Raw genomic sequence first — 17,937 nt, 5'->3', positions numbered from 1 at the left:
TCCTGCTCTCTTCTTCTCTTTCCCCTCATCCCTCCTGTTTCCAGGATGTTTTCCCCCACTTGATCAAAAATGAGTGGATCTTCATAGATGTAAGGAAAGTCAGATCATGCATCAAAGTATGGAGATGCTAATGATTTTAAATCAGGAGTTGTTAACTTTCATTAAAGTTGGCGAACTCTGTAGACATTTTTTATTAAGAATGAAGCTAGGAGAAAAACTAGAAAAACCTGAAGCATTTAGGCTAAAACTTAAAATAAATGAATATATGAATAAAAAAGTTCAGATTGAGGAAATCATGTTCATGAAAGATCTCAGCCCAAGTTAATGTTTGTAAAATAGGAGCACCAACTATTCCTGTCTTTGGGACTTGTGAACCTTTTGAACTGTATTGTTGTAATTAAACGGGTTTTGCTTACTGTTCTTTGAAGTTTCTGTGATGGGAAGAAACAAGAGAAGTGATAGAGAAGCAGAGAGAGAGGAAAAAAATCCCAATATTTTTTAATTCTTAGCCTTACTGTTGGCTTTAAAAAGTAGAAGAAAAAATATTTTATTAGGGTGAGATGCTGACTGCAAAAGCCATGCTGCTTTGCTTATAGGATCTGCTTCTTGTGTAATTCTTCCTTTCCACGTCATCTAGAAATTTGCACATTTTCCCTAATTAACAGGATTGTGTTGAGTGTACCATATCCCATTATCACTTTTTCTTCTAATGACAACAATAGAGATTCTCAGTAAAAAATATAGTCTTCTTTTTGTTGGTAGCAAGTTGCTTTCAACTCTTCAAGCTCGTATTTTGAGCATTTGATTTTAAAGTTCCTCTGTCAAAGGTTGAGTCTTACTTACTTCTCATGAATAAAAATGTATGTTTCAAAGTACCAGGTGAAGAGAATCAGGCCTAACTGGACATGTTACTCCTAACAAAGGAGGAGAAATATTGATTCCAGTTAAATTTTGCATCAGAACCGTGTTAAAAACAAATGTTAAATATGAATTAGTGCTCGTAGAGCCCCAGTAAGTTAAGTGGCAAAGATGTTTTTGTTCCAACATGAAATCTTGTGCTTTTTGTTTTTCGTTAAGGGCAACAGAGCTAAGCCTGGAATTTAGAGTCAGGAAAAATGGCTGGGCTCTTCTTAGCTGATTGTCTTCTGATGTCTTTCACTGTATTGTACTGTACTGTGAATGAGCCTGAGTGGTTTTTTGCTGTGGACTTCAGTACTGCCTTCATATTTTTCAGCAGCTTTTGAATGAACAGTCACACAGCTTAGGTTAAAGGAGAGTCACCTTCTTAAGAAAAGTCATTAATCAGCCTTAAAAGTTTTACAAGTATTGTTCTGATAACCTTTCTGTATTCATTTCTTCCCACAGCCTGGTTTTGTGGTATCATCTCTATCACCGTCATTAGCCTGCTTTCCTTGCTAGGTGTGATCTTGATTCCCATCATTAACCAATGGTGCTTCAAATTTCTTCTAACTTTCTTGGTAGCTCTGGCTGTAGGAACAATGAGTGGAGATGCATTACTCCATCTGTTGCCGCATGTAAGTATTGTTGCCTTACCTTTTATTCTTAATTGTAACTGTATAGTGAATTTTGAAATAATTGTTTGACAAGCATCGACAAATAAATGTTCACTGATAGAGATGTAGATTGACTTGACTATGAGGGACATCCTGAAACAATGTTTGGGACTTTCTGGTAAAAAAAAGGAAGGAACTGTGTGTTTCTTTAAAAAAAAAAAAAAAAGGAGGGGGGGAGAAAAAAAGTAGTTGTGTATTCATAGTTTAACTTCTGTCGCAGTATTTTAAAACACCTAATGAGACCAACAAGAGTATTTTAAATTTAGTAGTATTACTGGCTGTTGTCTACTGATAGTTGTGTATCAGTACCACCTAAAAGTATTTTGGGGGATTAACCTTCCTGGTTACTAGCTTCTGGGGAGAAAGTAACCTCTAACTTACTGAACCAAGAAATTGTCCCAGTTCCTGGGAAGGTAAGCAGTTTTTAATTGGTGATGGTATACTGTGATTCTTAGAAGGGGAAATGTTTTCTAAAATTTTGTTAACCTTAAGCAAAAAGACTAATGTTCACATGGTTTCTTTGTGTAAATTTTAATGCAAAAATTTTTTTTTTGAAAGCTTATATTTCAGATGAAAATGGAGTCTGTAACTGACTGTAATAGTTAAAAAACATAGGAGGTTTGGTTGCTAATGGGAGAGTAGGAATGGTAGTTTGACATTTTTGAGTGTTAGTCTCATTATCTTTAGCACTGTGACAGAAAAAAGCTGAAGCTAGATTATCTCCCCCTAAAAATTTCCCAGAGGAATATTTCTTTATTGATTAGGGCAATGAATAGTCTAATGAAAAATTTCTATCATAAAATATGTTTGTATAAAAAAACCCAACAAAACAAAAACAACCGACCCAAAACCCTTTTGAAGTCTTTTTATGCTGCTTTTCTGGCAAGGTTACATATTTTGTCAGAGCCATTTCAGTCTCCTAACTGCACCGGGTCATGCTGTGTTTTTATTTTCTCTCCTAATAGTCACATGGAGGCCACAACCACAGTCACCATCATGGCCAAGGTCATGTTCATGAACACAAGCGTTCTCATCGACATGCCCATGGACATGGAGTACGGACTGAAGGCTTTCTAGAAGAAAACGATCCAGTGCTGAAAGGTCTTGTGGCACTTGGAGGCATTTATGTTTTGTTCATCATTGAACATTGTATAAGAATGTACAAGCATTACAATAAACAAAAGGTAGGCACTAAAATTGCATGCTGTTTTAAAATGTTACCCGAACTTATCTTCCGAGTGTTGAGGAATTGTCTGTGTGACGATTCATTATTCTGTGAACATGAACAAGTGCTGCTAATCTGCATTCAAAATTCATTGATTTTTGTGTGAGGAAACCCTTTTCTAAAACATCTTGCTTTTCTTAGCAAGGTAATTTTGGAAGACAAAGTAGAAATCTGATGGGGGAGGTTGCAGCTTTTTGGCCAGATATATTTGGAGGTAGATCTAAGTAAAAGAGATTACAGCTTTTTCTCTAAAGCGCCATGATCTTTTTGCAAAAATATGAAAGGTAGTATGTAAGAAAGAACTGGTAGTAGAGCCAGACAATTTACAAGAAATTTAACTGTATACTATTAGCTAATGATGCCAATGTAACAGAGATACTCAGTTTTTCTACATGAGAAAAAGCAAAAATTTGCAGACCTCCTGCTTTCTATAAATTGCCAGTCAAATTTTAACTATTTCCCTGAAAATGGTTGGATTTTTTGGGCTGCAGAGATAGGAAAGTAGCAAGCTTTTCTCTAAAGGAAAACACAAGGAAGTTATAGGAGTATAAAACCTAAAGTTGAACAAAATAGAGGAGCTGTTCTTGCTGTGTGCTTGCTCTCTTGAACAAAATAAGCAAATATAACAACTCTACATACACGTGTTTCTGGGCTGTTAGAGCAATCCTTGTCATAATGTACTCTATACTGAAGTGAAATAATGTCTGTGTGTGGGTGAGATTCTGTGGTAGGTAGCTAAGAATTGCCACTGGGATAGGTATCGTTGCTGAGCCTTACAAAGATTAGTATTCTGTACTTCTGTTAGGCATATTAAGAGAGAGTAACTTAGTCTATTTTGAAGAGATTTTTTGACAACATTTCAGTTTCTTTTATTTCCATCGATGTCCTTTTACAAACCAGATGATACTTGTTTCCTGTTGCAGAGTAAGCAGAAATGGTGCAAGAAAAAACAGACTGAAGAATCACCAATTGGAAGGAAACTTTCCGATCACAAATTAAATAATAGACCAGATGCTGACTGGCTTCAGCTCAAACCCCTTGCAGGTAGGCATTTATTTTCAGCATTTTCTGTGATTACGAGATTCAAAGTAATGGCATGTAACCTATGGCACGTAGCATGTAACCTCTTGTACAGTTTTGCTGCTATTATGCAAATCATTGTTAATAAGACTTAATAGGCTTTCCCTATTTAATCTTTTTTTATTTTGTTTTCCTTAGATCTGAGAGCACTCTGAACACTTCCTAATATGCCATACAAATAGTTCTCAGACTTCTGAAGCAGTCAGGTGGCTGTGGTTCTTTGGGGATTTTTTTGTTTGTTTTTGCCAGTGTTTTTTGGTGAAGCTGTGCCTGACTAGCTCAGCCCTGGCAAAAATTAGATCAAAAATGAACACACACAACCTAAAAGGCTTGTTATACTTTGAAGATTCCAGCTTCTGACCAATTATATTTTGGCTGAGAAGGCTAAACAAAACTAATTTCTTTTCATAAATACAACCAAGTATCCTGAATAGTCCGCAAGTATCCAAAACAACTTTCACATACTGTTCCTTCATGACAGTCTGAATGCTCATGCAGTATGTACCCACGAGGAATGCCATATCACCCTTCTGGAAGGGCTTTGCTTCATAAGCTTTGCCTGCATGGCTGCTGAATTAATTTGTTGATGAAGAATCCATAGGCTACATTTATACAAATGCAGTTTTGTCAATTCAAATGGTTTGTAGAAGGGAGAGTTAGGACTGTAGCTTCTCCACTGAAACAATTCAAAATGGGATTTGTAACATTGACATAGAACACAGAAAGACTTTCAGCTGTGAGGATGGCGATACATATATTTGAAATGTCTTTATTTTCTTTTAACGGGTGATCAGAGGAATTTTGCATCTAATAACGTGGAGTACATACTGGTTTTATAACACTGTTCCTCTGAAAGTGCACTCTGCCAATCTGTAAATCATTCATAGTACCTGCACTGGAAGCCCATGCTGAACTTGAGTTTTGAACTGCAGTGCCACTACCGCTGACCTGAATGGCCATTCCATTTCTTCTTAAACAGCTTCAAATGATATAGAAGAGGCTGTTTATCTAGACCTCTTTGTCTGCTGCTTTGGTGCTCTGTGCCTGGTTTTTTTAATTCTTCTTACTGTTTGCTTGTTTTTGAATTTTTTTTGTTGATTTATTGTGAGCTAACAACTTCATTGTCCAGAACTGCTTTTTTTTCCACAACTAGTTTTGTTTCCTGGAGTGTAGGTTGCCAGTTTCATTTATTTATTAATACTTCAGAAATATTAGTAGACTTAAAATTCATGCGTGTACGCGTTCTGCGTTGTTTTCACTTTGTGTTTCTTTGTAAAAATGGCTTTGATTGCTAGCAGGGTAATGAGCTACATTGAAGGAGCTCTCTATATATAGACACAAGTGTCTGACACAAAGATGCATGCAATACAGAAACTCTTTAAAGATCTGTTGTATCAGTGGTCAATTGTGGTACGCTTCAGTGAAGGCTAAGTTGTGACCTGTATGGGCATGCACAGGGAGTAGCCAGCTAAGGTTTCCTGAGCCATTCAGATTCCATCTACAGCATATAAGACATTATTATCCTTCTGGCAACTTTCCTTTTCCAATGTTGAACCATAAACTTCATCAGTAGCAAAATTACAGATAGAAGCCTAAGTTGGGCTAAAAATTACTTTGTGTGCTATGGATACAGTGGTGTTGCCTTGTAGTGGAGACCTGTATGTTCTACATGCAAATTAGTGAAAAAAATGGGGCAGTGAGAAATACATTTTTTCTATCTGAATGTTGACAAAAAAGTTACTAGGTTGGTGTGTGTTAAAAACTTTTGTTGCTTTTGCAAATCAGTTAAATTCTTAGCTCAATGATGCAGTAGTTGCTGGTGATACTTTGTAAGAGCTAATGCAGTGTCTCTCCCAACTGGCTTCAACATAGGAGCAGATGACTCGGTTTTATCTGAAGATCGACTCAATGAAACTGAACTAACTGATTTAGATGGACAGCTGGAATCCCCTCCCAAAACCTTCTTGTCTGTAGAAGAGGACAACAATATGCACCATTCTCACAATGATGTCTCACATGCTGCTCAAGAGCATGATCTTCACGATTCCGAGTATGACAGCCATGGCGAAGATAAAATGATAGCTAGAAAACACAGTCACCACTGGCATCACAAACATTCCCATCATTCCCATGGCCACTGTCATTCTGGAAAAGACCTGAAAGATACTGGGATAGCTAATATTGCTTGGATGGTAATTATGGGAGATGGCATTCACAACTTTAGTGATGGCTTAGCAATCGGTAAGCAAACACACTGAGTATTTCTCAGCAGTTTCTTCTTGCCTGTAGTAACTTTGGTAGTATTTTTCTTACCAGTGATCACAGGTAAGGCTTCCGGTTAGCTCCTGTGGCTACTGGCGTTGTTTAATTTCCTTCAGAGCAGAAATTAAAAGGCCATCAGTTGTAACAGTCTCCTCTTAATAATCTGTGACTTTTTCCACCAAGATTACTGTATTGATAGTAGGGACAGTAGCAATTTCTGCCGAATAAAGGTAGGTGCAGACAAATCTTCATATGAATTATGGAGCACATATAATGCACATTTGTTGTTTGGGTCTTAGTATTTGCCTTTGAATAAGAAGTTCCTTTCAGTCTTATTTATAATGATATTTATTTATAATAATACTACTATTTCTATTATTAGTAGTACATATAATTATACAGTACTTGTAAATAATAAATATACTATGAGTCAAGTTACAAAATAATTTTTATAAACCTACTACTTAGGGTAATTTAATTTTGTTTGAGCGAAGTATTGTTTTGGCTTATGGTGTGTGTAGATTTATTTCTAGCCAAATGTAGAAGAAATTGAAGTACCGAACAGAATTTATTACATTTAATTCAACTTTCATTCACATAAACCTCTACTTGTGATTTGAACTCTAAAGCACATTAATTTAAATATATGTCATACAAGCCAAAATGATGGTGAGAGTACTGAAGTGCATACTTTTTTTACTAAGGTAGCCTCTAAGAGTACACAGTTCCTTCTGAACTACTAGCAGAAGGAACATACCCATTTTGAAGGATGGGGGATAAGCTACTTAGTAGGGTACAGAGTTAACAGTGGAATCTACTACAGTTTCTCCACTTTCTCCAAACAATATCTAAAGCAACTAAACTCCATAAAAATTAACTTTTTGCTTCATTTTCACGTTAAACAGGTAAGGCATTTAGACAGTGGCTTCTAAGGCCAAAAAGGATCACTACGCCATCTGTTGAGAACCTCACTGTATTGAAACTCCATTTCTAAATATTCCTGTGTCAAGTCCCAACAGCTGATTCTTTGGTAAAATGTAGATTTTAGAAAAGCATGTTCATCTTTTTAATCTATCAAGTTACGAGGGATCCAGAGGAAAGTTAAATTTCCTCTCTGTCTTCAGATTGTGTCTTCTCTTTCTTCTTTATTTTGCCTGTTTTGACTGCTCACTGCAAGCTCTTCTGGTGCCTTTCTCTGCTACAGTAAAGAAATTTAATACCAGTTTTCTCATCTCAGAATTATTTAAGGTATGAACTTAAAGTTGATTGAATTAAATTAGCTTACACAAAAGTTACTGAAAGAGGTTTATGCCAGTGTTTTTCTCCTCATTATTTTCCAGGTCTGGCTTATTAACATTGCTCATATGTGCTCTACAAATAAGCACAAGGAAATAGAGGGGTTATGGGTTAAATACTAGTTTGCCTTTCCAAGGAAAGGAGGGCACTAGACCGTTGCTCATGTGCATTCTTAACTGTTCTGATGTACTTCAGAGTTCCTAAAAATGTAAAAGTGGTGCTATTTATTAGATGTTGCCTTTATGTCTTTGTTTTGCTCAGTTGTGTTCTCCTCTCCCAGGATTTGTCTTTCAGAGAAACTGACTAATAAAGTATGCAGTGGTAATGCACATCCCGGATACTTCCAGTATTTTCAGTTATACACAAACAGGACAGACACATAATGAAAATTGATTAAATTTTCTGATTTGAAAATAGTAAAATATAATTTGAATTTTTTTCCCCCCCTTTAGGAGCAGCTTTTAGTGCTGGCCTGACAGGAGGAATTAGTACATCTATAGCAGTATTTTGTCATGAGCTTCCCCATGAATTAGGTAAATAATATATAAATTCAGTGTGTTCAGTCTCTTCATCTGTACAAAATATGTGTCTAAAAGCTGTTGTGGTACTCATCCTGATAAGCATAATGCATTGCAGATACTGCAAGGGTGACCAGAACTTCAGAGAGTAATGGAGCAATATTGCTTCAGAGTACATAATGAAGATATTAATACAGGATTATTTTGGCAGGTATCTAGTTAACGGCAGTTCTATGAAGCTTTTTCAACATGTTTTAAAAATATTCTTAAGAGCATACAGTTTTCATTTTGATGTTATACCTCTGCATTTATAGAGAGTTTCATGCTACGCTGTGTGGCATTGTCTTACACAAAGTTAAGTAAAGTTACATAAGTAAACATAAGTTTACCTAAGTAAAATTCTTTGTGGAGTTCTTCAGAAGATGCTTTGTACCAGTTGTCATCCCGTAGGTGTGGATGACTATTTAGGGTAAAGCCTGTAGGCGTTGTTGCCTGTGCTATTGATTCTTCCCCCCAGTTGGAGCATTTCTTCTTGGGGTTAGCTAACTGTGATGAAACCTGTTGTTTTCCTGTGAGCCGTAAGGCACGTTGCATGAAATTTTAGTGCACCCTGAGACTCACAGAAGGGCAGCTAGAGAGAGGAGGAATCTTCTTTTTTGCCAGTAATGTGAAATTGTGCTAGATTAAACTGTGTATGTACTCACAGCTTGCTTACTTGGTGAGCTGCTAGCTCTGAGTCATCAAAAGTAAAATAAAATAACTACTTCAGAAACCCTTAGAGGCGATGAGTGTAAGCATTTCATGCAGCAGGTACTAAGTATGAGGTAACTAATGGGCACAGATGGGAAATAATAGAGCAGATGTTCACGGTTTGACAACAACGCTATACAATTGTTAGTTAAGTGAAGCTGCTGCAGCATATAAAGGATTGTAATGTATATTAGTGTGCTTATAACTTTACTAGGTTAACGTGATTAAATTAACCTTGTATAAGAAGGGAGTAGAACTATCAGAGCTGATTACAAGACGAAAGTTTAGATCTTTATAGAACGTCTACATCTATCAGCAATTTTAGCAGAGCTGTCCTGATTTCAAAATAAAACAGGTTAACCTGGCATGTCTTAAACCAGAAAACTGATTCAGCATGTATGTGAAGTCATCCTTTCTGAATGTAACTCCTCCTTTTCCTAGTGCTATACTTCTCAAATTTGTTGTCACCTTCTGTGGGGACTAATGCTTCATTATCCTCCTCTTGAATTTGCAGAATGAGGTGTATTATTAGCTATGTATATAGCTAAGAGGAATTTTCACAGGTATGGATCAAAACTAAGCCTCTGTTTTTATGGGCCATGAAGAACTTCTGTGAAGTAGAGACAAGTCTGTCTGCACAGATGTATCCTCTGGGGGAGGACCAGATCTAGACTCCTTCATTTACCTTCAACCATTAATCACTATTACCTTTCTGACAATAAGAATGATGAATAGGCACCTTTAAATCATATTTTAATTAAGGGATTGCCGCAAGTAAATACAGTTGTTATAAGAGTTGTCATATCCTGTTGCCCAGTCTTCCTTTAAGCCTCTTGTAGCAGCATTTTTACTTTGGCAATGCCTTGGATTGGTGAAATAGTAAATGTAGGCTAATTTATCTACTTACTCTCCTGAGTGGCATTGATACTAAACACCCGTGTTCTGTCTCCATTTTAGGTGACTTTGCTGTGCTTCTTAAAGCAGGTATGACAGTAAAGCAAGCTATTGTGTACAACCTCCTGTCTGCCATGATGGCTTATATAGGGATGCTGATAGGCACAGCGGTGGGACAGTATGCTAATAACATCACGTTGTGGATCTTTGCAATCACTGCAGGCATGTTCCTCTATGTGGCGTTGGTTGACATGGTAAGATTGTTATGATTCTGTCTCATTTTTGCATTCCATGCATAAAACCTAGGACTTGAAATGGCACCTGCGACAGAACTTCTTTTGTTATAACACATAAAATATCTGTAGACAGTAGATGGCTGTTTCTGTTCTATAGCTTTTTAAAATATTGCAGATACTTTGAGACATGTGACGTTTTATAGCTGCTTGCCTGCTGGGGTTTCTGCTAGCGAAGTCTGCCAGCGAATCCTGTTAAAATAAAAAAATTACGGGGGCCTGGGAAAGACACTCAATACTTCCCACTAATAAACTAATAAAAATGATAACTTCCCACTAATAAAAATAGGATGATTCTCTGGGTTTGTGGATGGGACTTTAGATGCTGGAGTTCAATCCAGTATCTATAATTGTTCTTCACTAAAATTTAATCTTCATATGTTTGATTCTGGAAAGCTTAGTCTGAACCCTTAGTATGAGCAGCTGCTAATACATAGCTCTTGTGCTGATCAGCTCTTTTAAAAATTATCTGGTGGAAAAATGCTGCTGCTTCAAGAATGTGTAGGTGCATTATATTTAGTGTGTGTACATTGTAGATCCATATCCTTCAGGCAGTAATGCACTTGCGCACATGTTATCAGTCCATATTCAATCCTGATTTCTCTCCTAAGCAGCTTCAGAGCTGCATTTAAATAAGCCAGTTTTCTCACTGATTTTCTTTCCTAAGCCCAATGATGATGCGATCAGTTTTCATTTTGAAGATATTTTGTAATGCTCTTTTCGCTTTAATACACAGAGAAAAAAATGCATCACTTCCCTGGATTTTAAGGACAGATCTCGTATTGTATTACGTTATTAATCAATTAGACTAGAAAATCCAACCTAGTTAAAACTTGGATTCTTAAGGTTTCAGACAGCTTTTTGTGGAGCGGTCCCTGGATTTCCATTGCGTCATTCACAAACTACTCTTTCCTAGTACAGACATCCAGCTTGCTTTGGATGCAGAGGCAAGCTTCCTCACAGCTGTTATTTTTCTCCTCAAACAGACTAAGTAGCCATTTATGTATTATCAGTAGATTGCTATTTGGATCACCTGGTATACATAAGGTACATACTGCTTATAAAAAAATACTTAAATGCAACTGGAGTTCTGGCTTTGAGTGATGTTCCAGTAGAGATTTTGTTTAACCTCATGGCATCTCTATAGAGGGTTGGGTTTACTGGAATGAGGACCAGCCTGTTTCAGTTTTCAGTTGTGGGTAAAATGGAGTATTTTACTGTTCTGAAGTATTTTAAACTGCATTCTCTTCAACTTTCCAAATATATTCAGAGATTCTGTTGCCATATCTGGTAGCTCTGTTAGCCTACACTGCTAGTTCTGGTCGCTGGCACACATTTGTGCTGATTATCCTGTTTTCAAACCACATTTTTTAGCAGCTTCCTCAAAAGTTAACTGGTGCAGGAATGAAACGTGTGGTGTTTGACTCTCACTGTCTGACTTGTCAAAGCAGGCGGGCATCTGTCACTTTAAGCCACAGACACAGACTTCGGGTTTCAGCAATTCTCATTGAAACAGCATCATATCTATGTCAGATCACTGTCTATGAGGCTGTCAGATGTCTGCTCTGGTGTGGGCTGACTGTATTATTTCCCTGGTGCGAACTGGAAGAGCTGACACTATAAAGATCCCTTTCCCCCTTGCTGGTTGCCAGTTCTTAGCCATGGCTGCTCGGTCTGGTTTTTCAGCCTCAGTGGTGTCACTGAAGCATTAGTGAAGGCCGCTGAAAGCGAGGGTTCAGTTAGTTAGCTGATTTTCCTGGTGTCAGCAGAAGCTGTCCTGGTCATTCTGCCCACTAGCAAATTTACCTCTGTAGTTAGTTCTGCGTTCAGCACTACTGAAGAAACTTTATGTCAGCGGGACTTCCAGCTTGCTGCTAGGTGGCATCCTCCACAACTGAGAACTTAAACTCAGCTTTGTTTCTGAAAATCCCATGTTAGTCCCATTAGTAGTCATAAAACGGGGGCTTGAGCACAGGTCAAGCCAGGACACAGTGGGGGAGGCTGCTCCTGTGACCTTCATCTCATTCAGTCCTGCTTGCCATTAGGTGCTTTATGACTAGGACTCATGGAGGCCAGGCATTGGCCATCACACCATGGGATATTTTACTTTGTTATGGGGACTTTAACTTGTAAATTTACTCTAGTAAATCACTCTACGGGCTTGCTAAATATTGTCTGTGTATTTGAGAGTGATCCTTCATGCAACTTTAGATGTTCTACAGTAGCCTGTAATGACTGGAATATCACTTGCTTTTAAGTCCTATGGCTGATACTTATTTCCTGTACATATTTTGACTGAAGACATCACGTATAAAGGAAAGCAGTGTTTTCACTCTTTTATTCCTTGTCCTTTTCCTCAGTCATCACAGTAGCAACCAAATAGTCAAAGCCCAGTGCTCTGACTAGACGAGCAGGAAAGGTTCTGCCAGAAACACTTGAAACTGCACCAGATTTTTGTTTTGATGTTTCCATAATCTGCTTCCCTCTCAAAGACCTTGTTATCTGACACTTAGTAAGAACAGATTTTGATCCCTCCCTAGCTTGACAGAGGTTCACATAGGTGCACTTCTCTTTCCATTCCATACACCAGCCCATTGGGAATGGACCTTCTGATATTTTTGCATCTGATTGTCCTGAAGTTTGTCTAATTACATGTTTTCTAATGGTGAGGACACTCTTCTCCAATAGAACTTAAATTCAGGCCTTTCTAAATCCTTCAAGCTTTCCATGGTCTCTCGTGACATTTCATTTGGTGATAACTATCAGAAGAATAATCATAATGTACTCCTCCTTGACGCTGCTGTTTTGGTTTGAATGGGTACATTGAATTTTCCTATATTCCTTCCCAGTCTGACTTGAATCATATCATCTCACTGGAAAATAAATTCATGTTATATTTTTCATTCATTACATCTCTAGGGCTGAAACTGTAAGCTTTCAACTTCAAGAGGGTGTTATTTTTCTTCTATTGACAGAAACTACCAGACTCTATATGGTCCCTGAAATCGGTCACATCGATAGCTAATAAAGCAAAAAGTTTCATAATCTTCAAACATGCTGTCAAAGTTGATAAACGGCAGTGTTAAAGCTCCTATACTTCTTACAGTAATGCTAAGGTGAAGCCTTTGTTTTTTCACCCAGGGCATGTTCTATCAGATCTCAGAAAACATCTGTGGCATCTCTCAAAAATCTCTTCTGCCAGGCTGCTATCTGGAGTTCTCTTTATACCTCCTTTAGCTACTGCAGCATTGCAGAGGCATCAGAGTCGAAGCAGTGCTGTGTAGAGCAGGTGGGCAGTACCTATTCAAATGAGGTACTGCAAGGAGATTTGCCTCCAGGTAAATGTGAGCATGCAAGAGGTTCCTATAGCGCTAATGTATGTATGGGCTGTATCTCAAAGATGGAAGTAACAAGTTCGCGCCGCGCACAGCCTCCTTCCACCTTCCTCCTTTCCCCCCAGAGCCTTTTCAGGACCCTTTCTACACTGGGATTCTGCAGCTGAAGGAGAGCGAAGTGGCACTGGCCTGCCCTGCCTGCCTGCTCAGGCTCTGAGTACAAGAAAGAGGAGCATGAGCATGCCTCTTCAGATAAGGCACCAGTAAAAAATAAATATTTTGAAGACCGTGATGGGGGGAGTGTGCCCATAGTACTGGTTACTGTTAAATAACCTTTTTTTCTATCTTAAAGAGGTCATTTACTTGCTGTTCAGTGCCACAGTTTTGGGGATATATGACAGCTGTCACTATCCATAGCTAAGACTTTCACTTCTACTCCTCATACTCTCCCTTTTCATATTCGTGACTGGAAACCTTGGAAGTTATGGAGACAGAGCACTGTGCTCTTCTAGGTTTAGAAACAGACGCCAGAATAGTCTTTGGTTATTCTTAAGAGAGTCTTTAGATTTGGAACATAGGGATACTATGTCTCTGTAGAAGTTGATTACAACACTTGAATTATGTGCAAACCTTCCATTCAGAAAACATGCAGGTGAGAATTGGCAGCAGCAATTCTGGCAGAATTCTCTGATGAGGTTTTGTGTTACTTGATGAATACAATTCTGATTTATTACAAAAAAACTCTGATAGTTTGTCGTTGTCTGTTGTGCAGTATTCAGGTACTCGGAATAACCAAAACTATTCTAGCCTATCTAATGAGGAGCAATAAAGAGAGACCTGTGCTGTGTGCTACCTGAAGGTTCCATTTTGTTCTGTATCACTTTTTTCTGTACTAAATGTGTCTTGAAGGAATTCCTTTGTTTACCTCATGCTTTATTGAATTAATTTCTTTGTAAAACATTTTAAGTCATTTCTCTTCTGTATGTGTGGCTTTGTAAGATGCTTCATAAGATCTATTTTTACATCTTCCAAGTCCACTATTATTTATTTGTTGCTTTTGTCAGTACTATTGGATTTTTCTTCATTTGTGAGGAATATAAGCAATTTCCAGAGCTTTCAGAAATTTTTATAGCTTCACATAGGATTTCTCTTTAATTACTTGTAGCTATTATTCCCATATTTAAAAGGGACATGTATGTGAATATGTGTAAGCATGTGACATGACAAATAAATGGCTCGGTTAATCAGCAAAGTCATTATAAAGGGTATATTTATAGCAGTGTAATTACTGTAGAAGTAGCCAAAGCTTTTTGTTACGTTTATTTGAGCATGACTTAATTTTAATTGAGTAAAAGAACTCAAAAGAAGAAAGCTGGGCTGGTCCTTATCTTGAGGAACTTAAAGTTCAAGTAGATGTGTGATCCAGTAAAAGCTTAAGAAAAAAAAAAAGTCCAAAGGAAAGAAAAGGCATTTTTAGTTTGTTTTGTAAATATATGATGTGGTCATGCTTTTATTAGATGTAGTGCGGTTAGGTAGAGTTTAACCTATGTGTTGGTGTATTGTTTTTATAACTGAATCCCAGAGTGTTTATTCTTGACAATATCATCTTGCAAACTTGTCTGTGTATGAATGGAATAGAGATGAAATCACTTTCTAAATGTTTTTTCCTTTTAGCTTCCAGAAATGCTTCATGGAGACGGAGATAATGAAGAGCATGGTTATTGTCCCGTGGGGCAGTTTATTCTTCAGAATCTAGGCCTGCTTCTTGGATTTGCCATCATGCTGGTGATTGCCCTCTATGAAGATAAAATTGTGCTCGACATCCAGTTTTGACCGAATTCTGGTAATCACTGTGGTTACAATAATGTTACTGTATGGCTTTGAGTCTGCACTGTTTCACTGTATGCACATTGCTCAGAGGAAAAGCAGTGGCTTGCACTACTTACACAAGTACAGTATATTAATTTCTGTGTAGATTAATTTATGCTTTTTTCCTAATTCAAATCAAATGACATTACCCAATGCATCTTCTAAACCCGAGTGATTGACAATTAGGAAATACTAAATATGAGAAATAAATGCCAAGTGCAGTGTACTATGTAGGAAGCACTGCTTGCTTAAGAAAGAAAAAGTACAGTGTGTGATCTGCTCATTTGGGAAAATACCATTTCACCAGTACATTTGAACAGAACCCAGAAAACATTACAGCTGAAATTCATACCTCTGCAAGGAACCTGAGTAAGCTTTTAGTGCCAGTAAGTCTTGAGTAGCACATATCTATCTATCTCTATATATGTATAGGTATATCTAGAGATAGATATATACAGATATGCATGCATATCTATATAGGTGCATGTGTGTGTGTAAAACTATATATATATATTTTTTTTTTTTTTTTTTTTTTCATTCTGTGCTGATTCTTCTGCATAGTGGTGACTTGAAGTATTAAATCTTACAACAGCACGTGACTGGAAACCACTGTGCTGGCTTTGAATTTTAAGAAAGAAACCCAAAACCTGTTTAAATTCTTAGAGTATGCATTAAGCTGCACTCCATCATTATAAACTTCTTGTGTAAGAAGGCAGGCTGTTGCAATATACGCTGCAAAGTGCTATGTTCTGTCAAGGGTCAGTTTGATGATGTTTTTCCTCACTAAGATTTATTTGATGTTTGTTCCTTGATATTAGTAGGAAAACACAAAATGCAGTAGAATTAGTGTTAGCTTGGGGAAATCCTTGATGTTGGAGTTATTGAGCTATTTCTGGTTCTTTTTTACAGATGCTAAACATGTATTGTGTGCCACTTGCAGCATAAACTACTGAAGAATTGTGGCTGTGAATTTGTGCAAACCCTTTTCACAGAGAATCCATATGGGAATTTCTCCATTTTTTAAAAATTATTTTGGACTGTTTTCTCCTCTTCATGTTAAAACAATCCAAAGTGCAAGATGCTAGTTACTGAACCTGGGCACAAAGGTTAAATTACGCTCTGTGTATGTAGTACTGGTAGGTTATTTACAATACTGTAATATCAGATCAAAATCCGTTCCTACAATGCCTTGATATCAGACGTTGTAGCACCAGCCATTTCTGGCAGTGAGAGTATGTAAGAAGATTTCTACTTCCAGCATAAAGGAGTTCATTTCTATGATATTTTTTTACAATTTTGGTATTTAAATTAGATTATTAAAAAGCAGATGTGATAGATCTGTGGTATGTGTAATTTGGAGGGATAGACTGAAAATTCGGGCCTTAACTTGCTGGGATCAGCTGTTTTAGACTGGATTGTGCCGATACGCTTATATTACCAGACGTGAGTTAGTTCTTCTTGCACCCATCTCCTTAAAAAAATTGTGTGTTTGTGAGGAGTGCAAGTTGATTCTGTAGTACCAGTCCTAAGCATGGTAGTAGCCTTTTTTAAAACATACAGTTTGTCTTCTTTTATGTGTATGCCAGGTAAAAGCCGTATTTTGACTATGTGCTGTAAATTTTGTTTCGGTCTGCTTGGTGCCAGTGTAGCTGCTAAAAACACTGATCCTAACGCCTTTAACAAGAGCCAGTTGGTATCTTCATTCCATTTCAAGTTAATGTGTGTTTCCTGTGGCCCTTTACTTTTTGAAGCTTCATTGGGCAATTTAGTTTTTACTGACAGCAGCTCATGTATTTTAAAGATATTGGATGGTTCTTGCCAGTATTTCTTCCTCATGCAGTATCAAGAAGCAGTATTAAGGGTCCATTTCAAAGAAGGGTGCAGTTTCTTCAGTGAAGAAGCCAAAAGCCCAGAGTTCAGGTATGCAGCCATTGTGATGCTCTGAACTCAGGTTTTCTTTTTTGTTCTTTAAACACGTTTACTGTTGGACCCTAATTAGCAAACACACTGTTGTTAGCTTCAGATTACTGAATTTCTGCAGTGTAAAGATCCTGGGTGATGTGTTTTCGTAGTGCCCATGTTAGGTCACTGAGTACCATTTTCAAAGAGACTTAACTCACAGGATACCTTCCGAGGATCTAAATTTAAACCACCTATATTCCTTATGTATTAAACTGACCCTTACTTTTCCTTTTCTGTTATTCTGTCAAGTATAAGGGGGTCATCATGTGCTTGAACTGATATTTTTGTCAAATCATTTTTTAAACTTTATTTCTTCTAATTCTTTTCAAATGAAGATTTCTGTATTTCAGGTAGTATATTTACTTTTGTATTAGTTGGAATATGGTTATAGCTTAATACACTGCCTCTATAGGAAAACAGTTTAACTTCCTTCCAAGACCATCTTCAGACAAGGGAAAAACATGGTCCTTGAAGGTAGGTACTGTATTTTTCATTAAATATGGGTTGTTTCCTTTTATTTTCTAGTATTTATTACAAGTTAAGAAGAGCAGTGTAACAGCTGTGACTTCTTCTGTGTGTTTCCACCAGTATTGAATTCCAAATGATTCTAATGTACGCTATTGAGTCCTGTTACAGACAATCTGAATTCCACTACATTTCTACTTGGCTTCAACATTCCATTCTGCTTGAACCCAAAGTCTCATTTAACTTGTATTTGTTGGAGGGCATAAATGTTACTTGTATATTACAATGCTGTCACTGTGTGACATCCCATATGAATTTTGATGTAGATCACATTGCACTCAATCTGCTGTGATTATGCTTAGAAAATATTGTAGTTGCTAGATGCAGTGTGATTTCCTCCCCCCCCATTTTTTT

At 37.3% G+C, this 17,937-nt stretch overlaps 1 protein-coding gene across 1 annotated transcript in view; it reads left to right on the top strand.

Moving 5' to 3' along the window:
* Positions 1–15,060, top strand: part of SLC39A10 (solute carrier family 39 (zinc transporter), member 10) — a 21,630-nt gene extending 6,570 nt beyond the window's left edge. The window contains exons 3-9 of the mRNA XM_010297577.1: positions 1,366–1,535; positions 2,540–2,758; positions 3,723–3,843; positions 5,752–6,120; positions 7,890–7,970; positions 9,663–9,853; positions 14,902–15,060. Coding sequence (XP_010295879.1) covers positions 1,366–1,535; positions 2,540–2,758; positions 3,723–3,843; positions 5,752–6,120; positions 7,890–7,970; positions 9,663–9,853; positions 14,902–15,060 — 1,310 coding nt within the window. The remainder of the gene's footprint in view (positions 1–1,365; positions 1,536–2,539; positions 2,759–3,722; positions 3,844–5,751; positions 6,121–7,889; positions 7,971–9,662; positions 9,854–14,901) is intronic.
* Positions 15,061–17,937: the final 2,877 nt, after the last annotated feature.

Source organism: Phaethon lepturus, unplaced genomic scaffold, assembly GCF_000687285.1.
Source record: "Phaethon lepturus isolate BGI_N335 unplaced genomic scaffold, ASM68728v1 scaffold2102, whole genome shotgun sequence".
NCBI classification, from domain to species: domain Eukaryota; kingdom Metazoa; phylum Chordata; class Aves; order Phaethontiformes; family Phaethontidae; genus Phaethon; species Phaethon lepturus.
Note: the sequence above shows the minus strand (reverse complement) of the source record. Positions and strands in the feature narration are given on the sequence as shown.